This window comes from Leucopleurus acutus (assembly GCF_964270905.1).
Source record: "Leucopleurus acutus genome assembly, chromosome: 6".
Lineage (NCBI taxonomy): Eukaryota > Metazoa > Chordata > Mammalia > Artiodactyla > Delphinidae > Leucopleurus > Leucopleurus acutus.
Genome location: NC_139149.1, coordinates 64,511,690 through 64,524,528, shown reverse-complemented (window position 1 = coordinate 64,524,528; position 12,839 = coordinate 64,511,690). Strand labels below are relative to the sequence as shown.

Sequence of the window (12,839 nt, the reverse complement as noted above, 5' to 3'; positions counted from 1 at the left end):
GTGGATGTTGGATGTAAAAATCTGTAAATACAGGATAAAAAGATAATGTTATTTTAAAAGGAAAAGTTATTTCGAAGTTATTTCAAAATATATCCATAGCTTCTTATACAGTGGCTGTGTCCTAACACATGGCTACAATACATATAAAATAGAATGTTTGGATTTAAAATCAGTGACCATTTGGCACATTCCTGACTTATCTAAATTGATGTGATGATATAACAATATTCACCACAGTTTAATACCTGTTTATTGATCCTAAAGTCATTTTGAAGATTGAAAAAAAGAGTTAACTCAATGTCTAACCATTTTTCCCTGCTTTTTACTATTAAGTAACTTCACTGCAATTTCAGAAAGTATACTTATCCAGAAGTAAATTTAGCTTTTCAGTAAAGGATGTTTCATACAAGCAGAGATACCCAAACACTAAACATCATTTCACACTTGGTCTCTGCTACCTCAGACCTCCTTGAGTACTTTTGTATGTTTTTATTCCAGTAAGGTTCAGAATCCTTTCCATGGAGAATCTGAAGTTTCTTATGAATGAACAATCACATATCTCTTATATGAGAGGCACTTGCAGCATTACTCTATTTCCTTAAAATACAATAAAGCAAGCATTCGCTGGGTACCCTGTTTCTGACAATAAAATTTCCTTATACTTAATGTTTTAAGTGCCCATGAAGCCCAAGAGGGTTGTCACAGAAGAAAAAGTACCTGTTCCTAAAAAAGAAGTAGCAGCACCTGTTAGAGGTACCTATATTCACTCTTTTTAATGTGTTGTTTGTCTTTTTTGGTATGAAATTCATGTTCAGTTCTATGTGTAAAGTTCTGTGGGAAAGATAAAGCCTATTCCTTCTTCTATTACAAATGGCTATGTTCCTAACGTGTCTTAATCTTATTGAATAATTGGAAAATATCCAACCTAAAGATAATATCTTTAAAGTGCCTGAAGTACCTAAAAGACAACCAGAAGAGATTGCCTTTGAAGAGGAAGCTGTAACCCAAGTAGAGGAATATTTTGAAGAAGAAGAGTACATTCATGAAAAAGAAGAACTCATAACTGAAGAAGAAGAGGAGCTCATAACTGAAGAAGTGGTACCAGTGGTACCCGTCAAAGGTAGATTATGTCTCCTGCCAAGGGATAAGCAGCAGCATCTTTTGTATCCAGTTTGGTCAGATTCTGGGATTTATTAGCACTGATGACCAATTCTGCTTATTTTAGAAAAAGATACTTTTAGATGCTGAAGTATGATTTCTGTAGTTGCTTTTCACATTTTATATCTTTTCTGCAACATTTCCAAAATTCTTCATAATATCTTTAAAGTGCCTGAGGTACCCAAGAAACCTGTTCCAGAAGAGAAGAAACCTGTTCCTGTTCCCAAAAAGAAGGAAGCCCCACCAGCAAAAGGTACACCACCACTCTTATCATGAGCATATAAAAGACTTCATCTGCATATAAATAGCTAATTATCCTGAATTCAGAACCTTGTGTGTGTTACTGTCTATTCTTTGAAACTGTCCTGTTGTTTGTTAACTATCCTTTGTGTGGGTGTGTTGTTACTGGTAGTAAGAACTTATCAGTAAACAATATCTTTAAAGTGCCTGAGATTCCTAAGAAGCCAGAGGAGAAAGTTCCTGTGCCCATTCCTAAGAAAGAGAAGGCTCCACCAGCTAAAGGTACATCTCTTTGTAATCCATCAGTGGAATAGTGTAATAATTTACCCATGTATTGATAGTATAACTTGGTGAGCCATATCAGTTCTTTCCCCCATGATGATATTAACAATATTAATGCCAAGACAAGCTGGTTACTGGAGCAGTTTATTGTGTATTCATCTCTGAAATTTTACCTTCAAAAAAGCATGCTGGTGCTTCATGCTTGGTTCCTCCTCTTTAGTGGAAAGTTCTTAGAGTAAAGCAAATTCTAATTGTAATACCAAAAATGGACAAAATCATCATTTACCAGACACTGTGTGTTGTCTTTATCAGTCTATGTTTTTTAATCTTAATTTTTGTGCATTTTCTGGCTTTTGTTTTGTGGCTGTTATAATTATTATTTTCATTTTTAAAGTGAAATTGTTAGAATATCTATGATGCTTCAATAAGGCCTAAAATTGCTAGATTCTTCTCTATGGGTGAAAAATTTGACACTAACCCTATTTGATATCTTTAAAGTTCCTGAAGTACCCAAGAAACCTGTACCAGAGGAGAAAGTGCCAGTACCGGTTCCTGAAAAGGTGGAAGCTCCACCTGCCAAAGGTACATGAACTTGCAATGTCATAAAATTTTTTAAATTTCAACTTTGCATATGAGTAAAAAATTAAATGGTTCAATTACGTGCTCTTTGGGGATGCAATGCTTTAGTATTCCTTTATGGAAAAGAAAAGATTTTATTTTAAAGGTAAAATGCTTCTTGAAGTAACTTGGTCATACTCTTATGACCTTAATCTTTTTGAAACTACACTTAGACTCAAAATTTTAGGTTGTGTAAAATGTTTCTCTAAATCATTTCTTTAAAGTGCCAGAAGTGCCCAAGAAGCCTGTGCCTGAGAAGAAGGTGCTGGTTCCTGCTCCTAAGAAAGTAGAGGCTCCATCTGCAAAAGGTACGTCACTTCATCATTTAAAGTCCATGGGAAAAAACCTTACATTTACATATATTCACATACAAATTCCCGTATAACATTACATGTTTTAAACAATTGTCTATCTTGTTAGAAATAGAAAAGTCAGATATTTCATGATTCCTTTTTATGTCTATTGCTCTAAGACATGTAAAAGAGCACATTCTTAAAGACAAATAATATCTTTAAAGTGCCAATGGTGCCCAAGAAGGTCATCACAGAAGAAAAGGAGCCAACACCTGTTCCGAAAAAAGTGGAAGCTCCATCACCCAAAGGTACATTAATCTCGAACAAAACCAAGGCAAAAAAGGAAAACTAACCGGCATTATACAGCCTCACTAATTATAATTACTTATGTTGGTGACAGTTGATGCTTTATGATCACAGAATATTTGCTTTTCATGTTGTCCCACTGTTTTGAATATTGTACATAAAAGTGATGCTTGTCCGATTGAAAAATATCTTTAAAGTGCCAAAGAAACGTGAGCCAGTTCCAGTTCCAGTTCCTGTAGCTCTACTTCGGGAAGAGAAATTTGTATTTGAAGAAGAAATTGTTCTTGAAGAGGAAGTTCTACCTGAGGAAGAGGAAGTTCCACCAGCGGAAGAGGAAATTCCACCTGAGGAAGAGGAAGTTCCACCTGAGGAAGAGGAATTTCCACCAGAGGAAGAGGAAGTTCCACCAGAGGAAGAGGAAATTCTATCAGAGGAAGAGGAAGTTGCTCCTGAAGAAGAGGAAATTCCTCCTGGGGAGGAAGAATTTGTACCTGAAGAAGAAGTTCTTCCAGAAATTAAACCTAAGGTGCCAGTACCTGCACGAGGTATAGCAGTTCTTCTTGAAGTCGTCAGGCCTCTTTTGTGTTGAATTCTGCCTTTCCATCTTTTTTGTTCATCTCTAATTTTATCTATGTTGCTTTACTCTCTATGTCTTCTACCATCTAAATCTTAGAAAACATTCCAGACATGTGTGCTCTTATTGTTTTGTGTCTGTCTTATGTGTTTATTTATTGTAAATCGTCTGAATGTCTTTTCAAATTTTATGATATGAAATGTTATTTAGTTGTTTGTGGCCTTATTCTCATGTGTCTTTTTGTTACATATACAGTGCTGTACATGTGATTTTTAATGTCTTAAAATGAATGTTTTTAAGTGCCTGAAGTGCCAAAGAAACCTGTACCAGAGAAGAAAGTCCCTGTTCCAGCTCCTAAAAAAGTGGAACCTCCACCACCCAAAGGTACACCTCCCCAAAGTGAATACATATTCTTCATCCATACGTTCACCAGAAAAATTATAGTTGAACTGAGATTTAGGAAAATTTATGTTTGTAAACTAGATAGTCACATTAATTTCTAAAAATGTTCAGGAACACTGATATCCACTTTTTACTGGCTGCAAAGCAGTATTCAAGAGCGAAGATGGAAGGAAGTATTGTCCCAAAACTGCCCCCAAAATTCTACCCAATTCCCTATAATTTTATTAAGCATAATAATTTTCATATAGATATTTTACAAGGCTAAATTATCTACACAAAAAATACCTGAAAAATATGATGAGCAAATCTTCCTAAATGTCATCCTTCAACCATGTATATTAAGTGCCTTTATAACATCAGGATGAAAAGGTAAAAGAAAGATTAATGTATTTATGAAAGCATTGCATAAGAGCTTATGTCTTCTGATACATACATACAGATGGTAGCCCAGCAGATTTTGGTTTTAGCCTTGAATTTGTATCTTGCTGTGTTAGACTGAGCAAGTCCTTTAACTGATCTGAGCCTAAAGTTCCTCTCCTATAAAATGGGGTTACTAATGTCAGTTCTAGTGGGCTCAGATATTATTGTGAGGATAAAATTAAGATCTATAAAAGTACTCTATCACTGAATGAATAGTATCCAGATTTATCATGGTCAATCAGTTCATAGTACAGGACATAATATATTTATGCCTTAAAGCTCAATAATACTTTCTGCAAAAGTTTATGACATCACTACTTAAAATAAGCATGACCTCGCCACTAGGTTAAATAGTCTTATAAGCAGTGAAACAGTAAAGCCGATCCTTTATTGGATTTCAGGAATTCAGAAATATTTTTCAGATAATGATTTAATTAATTTCTAGTGAAATTTAAGTGGATGAAATGACAGCATCTGTCCTCTGGTATTCAAATAGGTTGCTGATCCCTTCCTCCACAAAACCTAATTATATCGTCACATCTGGGCTCCTGACTTGCATTAGGTCCCTACCCTGAGCAACTGTTGCATGTTGGTCTTTCTCTGTGGACTTCCTGTGTTCTCTCTTTTTTGTCCCTCACAATAAATTCTTATCATGGAATGATGTCTTTAAAGTGCCTGAGGTTAAGAAGAAAGTGCCAGAGAAGAAAGTGATCCCTCCCAAGAAAGAGGAGGCTCCTCCTGCCACAGGTACTGCTATTCCCAAGCGAATTAGACACTGCCATTTCTTTCTTCACCTGTAAAAGCCAAAATGTCCCATTTCCCAGTATTTGTTAACATAACTTACATTATCGTGGTGTCCATTGTCTCTGTGCTTGTGAAATGAACTTACAAAATAAAATAATATCTTGAAAGTGCCCGTGGTGCCTAAGAAGCCTGAACCAGAAAAGAAGGTGCCTCCTCCTGGTCTTAAGAAAGCAGTGGCTCCTCCTGCCAAAGGTACATCACTCCCAACAGGGGTGTGTTTGCTTCCCCAATGTTGAACTGTGATGCTCGTCACTTAGGGATGTTCCATATAGACGTTTGCGTTGTGTGGTCTGTGTGTAGTCGTTAGTTGGGACTCTGCTGCATCCGTGTTTGTGCTGTGTCAGTTCTTCTACTTTGTGTTTGTGTATTTTATGTTGATTTGTCTATGTATGTTGTACCTACAAAATAAAAATACTAAACTTATATATCTTTAAAGAGCCTGAAGTACCTAAGAAACCAGTCCCTGAAGTACCCATTGCTCTCCCTAAAAAAGTAGAGGCTCCAGCAGTAAAAGATAGAATGTCTCTTTAATGGACCCTTTATCTTAAACCACAAACCTCTTATTTTTGTCTCATTAACTGATGCTATGAAATGTCAATGTTTCATCTGGTGCATGTGCATTCTGTTATTAACTCTCTTGGGTTGAAAAACGGGGAACTTGGTCTTTATGTACTCCTCTTGGTTCCTGCATTTTAAGCACCTAAAACAATCAATATCTTTTAAGTTCCTGAGGTGCCTAAGAAAGTGGAAGAAAGACGAATCATTGTCCCTAAAGAAGAGGAAGTTCCACCAGTTGAAGGTAGATGACTTTCTAAGAAAATAGCATTTTCAAAAGCATCATTGTCTTATTTTTGTCTAATATTTTCAGGAGGTAAATGCACATTTCACTCCAGAAAATAAATGTATTCACACTGTAAAAGAAATTATTCTTTACCTAGTAGAAACTGGATAGGCAAACTAAAACCAATCGAATCTCTCTTCTTACATGCTTAGGCTGTTTGTTTCCTTGTTTGTTTGTTTGTTTGTTTTATTTTAATGAGAATCTTTGAAGGGAAACCATATTTGCCATGGGAAATTTTTCATCAGGTGACTTGGTGGGCAGTTGTGGGATTAGCTTCTCCAGGAGGAGTTCCAGTTAAACCTAAGTAACTGGTGCAGAAAATCTGACTTCTACCCCTAAGTGAATGTTTGACTTCAAAAAAATCCACCTCCATTAAAAATAATAATAATAATTTAAACTAAATTCTTTCTGAAGTCCTTTCCAGTTCTAAAATTCTGTGAAGGGCCTAACATATTTTGAAGACGCAGTAAGACCTTTTCCAAGGATGAGTGAGTTTTCACATGCACTTAGAAGGCTGAGTTAACTATGCTGATAAGACAACCTCAGTTTTCAGATGTATCATTTTAGTCTAATATTCAAATGAATTATAAAAATAATTTACAAAATAATCATCTTTTTAAAGTGTTTGAGGAGCCTGAAGAGCCTATTCCAGAAGAAGAGATCCCAGAGGAACCACCTCGCATAGAGGAGGTTGAGGAGGTGGCGCCACCTAGAGGTACAGCTGCTTTTATGAGTTGGACATTTAAAATGTCTGGTATTCCGAATCTTTCTCAGAATTCATCTAAGCCTGATATTCGCCAGTATACTTTTCTTACATCATATCAATGATAAATTGAAGATTAATTACAACTGGCACCTGAAACTTTGTGTTCCTTTTCTTGACCCAACTTTTTCTACTGCGTCTACAATTCAGTTAGAATGAGAGAGAGAATTTTATGCTATTGACACTTTAATGTTTTTTTGGCCAGATGCTATTGTAATACTTTCTCCTAGTTTTCAATCCTTAGTTTTTTTCTTCAAGTGGGGAAAAATCTATTTCTATGGTGTTTGCTCTTTAGAATAATTGTTAGGCTATCATTGCTAAAGACTATGACAATCTTTTTATAGTTGGTATTATGTTTGCTTATAGGATTTCCAAGTAATATCCTTCTCACCTTTAAAGTCAATACTTCATATATGCAATTACCATTTAGGTTGCTAATATATTTTTTAACTAAATCAGTGTTTTGTGTTTGGGGGTTTTTTGGTATATGGTTGTTGTTCTGTTAATTGCATGTCATTTTTCAAAATGTCCATGAACTATCTTTTAAGTGCCTGAAGTGGTTAAGAAAGCAGTACCTGAAGCACCTACTCCTGTTCCTAAGAAAGTGGAGGCACCACCAGCTAAAGGTATAACAAATCCTTTTATTAAAGACAATATCTTTAAATTCCCATTCATTTTCTTTTTAAAAAACAAAAGTATCTTCATTCATTACTTTCTTAGAGTCATTTAAATAGGAAACTTATGAAATTGATTAAGAACCTGTCAAATATAATTCATTCGATTGTTTTAGCCTTTTTTGGAATGTTAATGAATGATTGTGTGTGTGTGTGTGTGTGTGTGCGTGTGTGTGAATTATTCCAGAATATTCTTATTTTAAATAGCTGAGAATTTTAATGTTAATAGTACATCTCTCTATACTTATATACATTACAATGGATCCTTCTTCCCAACATTCCATTCCTAGATTTTATTCCATTACATAAGTCGAATTTTCTCGTGGAATTATTATAATAATTATGTCTACTGTGTTATTTTATGGAGGGGGGTTATCTGTTCTAATGCTTAGATAATAATTATTTTAAAGAGCCTCGTGTCCCTTTTGTAATATCTGGCCAGAGCATTCAAGGTTATTAGAAAACGTCTATCTCTCATTGTTCCTAATTAGGTTAATGCTTCAGTAGCACTCCTAATTGATTAAGTTATGCTGTCCCTATTACAATAGACATCCTCAGCAGACATGATAGTGCCCAGCAGAACGTGACACCTGTATCAAGGCTTAAGTACTCTATGATGGTAATCACTTGAAAAAAGCCTTCATCAAATTAAAAATAGTAGAAGTAGGCCCAATATTGGTAATTCCTGCTATTTAAAAAAAAAAAAAAAAAAGGATAGCACAGGTTCTTTGTGGACATACCTTCTTCTAAGGTGTGGCTAGTACAAATGAGTGATTTGGAAAAACATCTGTATAGCCTCTAAAATTGGTGCCCAATTTTACAATAGAGTGACTTCTTAGACTTCGATTATTTGTAATGTTGATGTTGTTTCTGATGTTTTTATTTCATGTTTATCATTGAGTATTGTCAGCTAACTGAAATGCCTCATATCTTTAAAGTGCCAAAGAAGGTTCCTGAAGAAAAAGTACCTGTTCCTGTTCAGAAAAAAGAGGCCCCTCCTACCAAAGGTACATCTCTTTTTAACCTGAACTTTCTTATAATCTTTTTCATTAAGATGTTTATGTTTATGTCTACATGTCTTGATCGTTTTTGATGTGTTTTGCCTATGGAATCTTGCTCTTGACAATCTCAAATATTAAAACTATGTCTTTAAAGTGCCTGAAGTTCAAAAGAAAGTCCCAGAAAAGAAAGTCCCTGAAAAGAAAGTCCCTGTGCCTAAAAGAGAAGCTGTTCCCCCAGCTAAAGGTACTTTGGGGAAGATCTTTGATTTTCATGTGTTGCTGCATGAAAGCCTTTCTCAGCTGTTTTTATATTTTGAATTTACGTCTTCATTTCTGCTGTGTTTAAAAAAAATAGATCTCTTAAAATAGATACTCTTTCAGGGAGAGCTGTTCTTGAAGAAAAAATATCAGTTGCTGTCCACAAAAAGGAAGTAGTAAAAGAAAGAGCAGAATTAGAAATAGTGGAAGCACAAGTGGAAGAAGCTCGTGAAGAAGAGTTCCATGAGGTTGAAGAATACTTTGAAGAAGAAGAGTTCCATGAGGTTGAAGAAGTCCTCAAAGTAGAAGAGTATAGAGCTGAAGAAGTACACGAAGTTGAAGAAGTCCATAGGGTAATAGAAGTCTTAGAGGCTGAAGAAGTGGAAGTATATGAAAAACCCAAAGCTCCACCTAAAGGTATAGGGAATTGTGCAGATATTACAAATTGTTATATGTTGCTCTAACTTCTTTTTTAAAGTACATTTCATATTCAGTTTGGACATTAGAAACCCACTTACTTTCCATGATAAAATCATGAAATACTTTAAGCATGAGTTTAAACTACTTGATAACAATGTTTGATATGGAGTAGAGATTAACCACAGAGTATAATTTTAGCCAGCAAGATAATAATGTTTGATATCTACTTACCTAAGGAGATAACATAATTCACAGTATGAATTTGTGGATTCCTTTTTAAATCCAAGTAAGAGTGTTATGTGATTGTTATACGTACCAAAATATCTGGCCAGTGTCATCAGTTGAGTGAGAAAGAAACTCCTCAGTTCACTGTCCAGGCAAAAGAACCATTGCTTTGTTAGCATTTCAGTCAACTGTTCACAAACTGATAATTACTTATCCAAATCTTCCACCATTTTATGATATTTTCAGGAGAAATAACATTAAGGAAGGAAATGAAGTGTGGTAGTAGCACCTGCATTCTAGTATATTCTGAGGATAAACGTACAAATACATTCTCTGCAAGACTACTCCAGCTCTTGAACAAATTAATAGTATGTGTGTAATATGAAGGAATGTGTGTGTGCTTAGTATACACAGTAAATTTACAATACAGATGAAATTTAGCAAAATCAAGTTTTTTTGGAAGTAAGTGTGGTATAAATTTTTAAAATATGAATAGAGAAAGCATTTTATGAGCCCTCATTGTACTAATTTTAGTCATCTTGGGCCATGATACTTCAGGAGTTCATTCTAAACCAAAACACCAATATCTTTAAAGGGCCTGAGATATCCGAGAAAATCATCCCTCCAAAAAAACCACCTACTAAAGTTGTTCTTCGAAAAGAGCCACCAGTTAAAGGTATTTTATTGGTGAAAAATTACTTAACCTAATTTTACATATAGTAGCACCTTGGCTGCTTTACAAGTTTGAATTCTACTTGATGTTTTTCTTCTGTGTTTTGTGTTTCTGGAATGTCTAAAACAAACTAATATCTTGAAAGTGGGTGAGGGGCTAAAGAAAGTTCTATCAAAAAAGAAAGTCACGTTCTACTTAAAATACCCAAAGCAGTATCACTACTAACCAAACAGTGAACCCAGTTTTCGTTCTTTGGTACTCTTTGATTATATATTCACTCACCTGTTTATTGATAAATCCTTGTTTTCCTGTTAATTATTAATTTTAATGACCTAGTAAATATAAATACATTGTGACTGTGTGTTTAATGTCCCTGCTTTGTTCAGTTTTTGTTTTTTGTTTTTTTTATTTTTGGTTGTGTTGGGTCTTCGCTGCTGCGCAGGCTTTCTCTAGTTGCAGCGAGCGGGGGCTACTCTTCGTTGCTGTGCGCGGGCTTCTCATTGCGGTTGCTTCTCTTGTTGTGGAGCACAGGCTCTAGGTGCGCGGGCTTCTGTAGTTGTGGCACGTGGGCCCAGTAGTTGTGGCTCGCAGGCTCTAGAGTGCAGGCTCAGTAGCTGTGGCACACGGAGCTAGTTGCTCCGTGGCATGTGGGATCTTCCGGACCAGGGCTCAAACCTGTGTCCCCTGCATTGGCAGGCAGATTCTTAATCACTGTGCCACCAGGGAAGCCCTGTTCAGTTTTTAAACCTCTTGAATTTCACAGTAAAAATTAAAAACAGTAGCTTATAAGTAATATATACTTACATTTTTAAGTCTCTGAAGCATTTAAGAATGTTATCACTGAAGAGAAAATATCAATTATTCCACCAAAACAAGCAGAAAGCACCAGCTGAAGGTGTCTTATTCATTTTTCTTGTCAAGTTCTTATGATTCTTACATGGGAAATTCCCTTGGATTTTTGTTGTTGTATTTGTTATCAAAATTCAACTCATTTTAATAACTGTAATGTATTCGATAAAGTGATGTCTGTATTTTATACTGTGGCTATGTTCTTTTCTGTCTTTACATTTCTATTATGCTCTACTTGTTAAAAAATCTTTATGAATGTTTAAAAGTAAAAGAAACTATTACTACTGTCTCCAAAGTACCTGAAGTACCCAAGAAAATTGTGGTAGAGGAAAAAGTACATGTTCCTGAAGAGCCCAAAGTTTCACCAGCTAAAGGTATCTGCCTTTGCTGATTCGCCACTAATACAAAACTCCCTTTATTCATTTATTATGAGAAGAAAGAGAGGGAGATTTTTCTCCCCGCAACTCCACAAAATGGCTGAACTATGTAAACTTCAATTTATGTCCCATAACATAATCCTCCCTTTTGTGACTACCCTCTGGGAACACAGGCCTAAGCCTAAAAGTTGGTTTTATTTGTACTGATCCTCTTCTTAAGCAATATTTAAATATTGACCCCCCCAACTTCTTTTTCAAAAATAATTCATTTTGGAGGCTATTTTCAAGTAGCTTTGGAAACAAATAAACATGTTCCAAGTGACAATAGAAAATGATGTTGTATCCACAGGACAAAGTCCTTCTAATATGACAAATCAACAACTCAACAAGGCCGTCTAGAGAGATGCATTGATTGTGTGTTTAGATGACTTATAATTTGGGGATTTTTGACATTATCCTTGTTAGATGCCCCTTTTTGTCTTGATATTTTACACCCAATGATGCAATTTTTTAAAATAAAACAAATATCTTTAAAGCACCTGAAGTACCCAAGAAAATCGTTCCAGAAGAAAAAGTTCGTGAAGCTGTTCCTAAAAAGCCTGAAGTTCCACCAGCTAAAGGTATACACTGATACTAATCACAACATGAAATAACTCTATGTTTAGTTATTCATGGTTTAAAGTGAATGTGAGTGATGTAAATATTTGTCTTTTGTTTCTTTATATTCTTAATATCTTATATTTGGTATTTATTACAATTAATATACTAATATCTTTGAAGTTCCTGAGGTGCCTAAGAAAAGTATTCAAGAAGAAATATCACCCATAGTTCTTTCTGAAGATGCAACGATGTACAGTGAGTGTAGAAAAACTGGTGGTTCTCTTTGGTTCATCTGTGTTTGTCTTCATAGCTTTTAAAAGTAAATATACTAATATCTTGTAAAATCCTAACATGCCAAAAATATTTGGCTAAAATTAGATAATTTGAATGACTATTAGCCTCAGACAGTTATATTTCCTCACCAATTTAAAAAATAAAGAGGCCTGCACGTATACCGTTGCCCAATTTTAGAAAAGTCATTTGTCTTGTTGAATTTGTCATTGTCTTGTTAACCTGTTCTGTGTACAAATGTCTTCTGCTTTTCAGCAATTCATTTTCTCAGACCATAAGGCAACTTTCTTTAACTTGATGATAATATTTTACTTGGATATGTAGAATCAAAATACTTCAGCATTAGTATTTTTTACTCTTTGCAACAATCGTTGTAAACATTTTAGCAGTGCTATTCAAATACCCATAGATTTACGAGGCCATTAGAACCTCAAAAGAATTCTCAAGCCATTTTTGGTTTTGCCTTCATGCAAAATTATAATGAATTAATTTGAAGAGTAAAATAATATGAGTAAAAAAAATTCTGCATAGAATACTGTTTAATAATCTGAATAGTGAAAATGCCAGCAGTCAAGATATCCTTCCATTTATTTGAATGTAAAATTTAAATACAATTTTTGTCACCCTATGATAATAGGTTTGGATAAAAATATATGATGGCTCCCACCTTTGAATATCCTTTCTATACTTGAGTTTGGTTATTATTATCAGCCAGTCTTCCTTTCTGAAATCTGGAGAAATCTTTATTTTTCAGTTGCCTTATTTTCCAA

General features: G+C 34.9%; 2 protein-coding genes across 2 annotated transcripts in view; both read left to right on the top strand.

Annotated features, from left to right (window-relative positions):
- Positions 1-12,839, top strand: part of TTN (titin) — a 279,002-nt gene that overhangs the window by 130,925 nt on the left and 135,238 nt on the right. The window lies entirely within an intron of this gene.
- Positions 1-12,839, top strand: part of LOC309962965 (titin-like) — a gene marked incomplete at both ends in the record, with an annotated part of 87,215 nt that overhangs the window by 56,501 nt on the left and 17,875 nt on the right. Inside the window, 20 exons of the mRNA XM_082841070.1 lie at positions 676-753; positions 932-1,120; positions 1,328-1,411; positions 2,179-2,262; positions 2,523-2,606; positions 2,816-2,899; positions 3,095-3,297; positions 3,331-3,442; positions 3,772-3,855; positions 4,966-5,040; positions 5,206-5,289; positions 5,822-5,896; positions 6,561-6,653; positions 7,250-7,327; positions 8,314-8,382; positions 8,531-8,620; positions 8,758-9,051; positions 9,875-9,955; positions 11,098-11,175; positions 11,715-11,798. Of these exons, the coding sequence (XP_082697196.1) occupies positions 676-753; positions 932-1,120; positions 1,328-1,411; positions 2,179-2,262; positions 2,523-2,606; positions 2,816-2,899; positions 3,095-3,297; positions 3,331-3,442; positions 3,772-3,855; positions 4,966-5,040; positions 5,206-5,289; positions 5,822-5,896; positions 6,561-6,653; positions 7,250-7,327; positions 8,314-8,382; positions 8,531-8,620; positions 8,758-9,051; positions 9,875-9,955; positions 11,098-11,175; positions 11,715-11,798 (2,103 nt within the window). The remainder of the gene's footprint in view (positions 1-675; positions 754-931; positions 1,121-1,327; positions 1,412-2,178; positions 2,263-2,522; positions 2,607-2,815; positions 2,900-3,094; positions 3,298-3,330; positions 3,443-3,771; positions 3,856-4,965; positions 5,041-5,205; positions 5,290-5,821; positions 5,897-6,560; positions 6,654-7,249; positions 7,328-8,313; positions 8,383-8,530; positions 8,621-8,757; positions 9,052-9,874; positions 9,956-11,097; positions 11,176-11,714; positions 11,799-12,839) is intronic.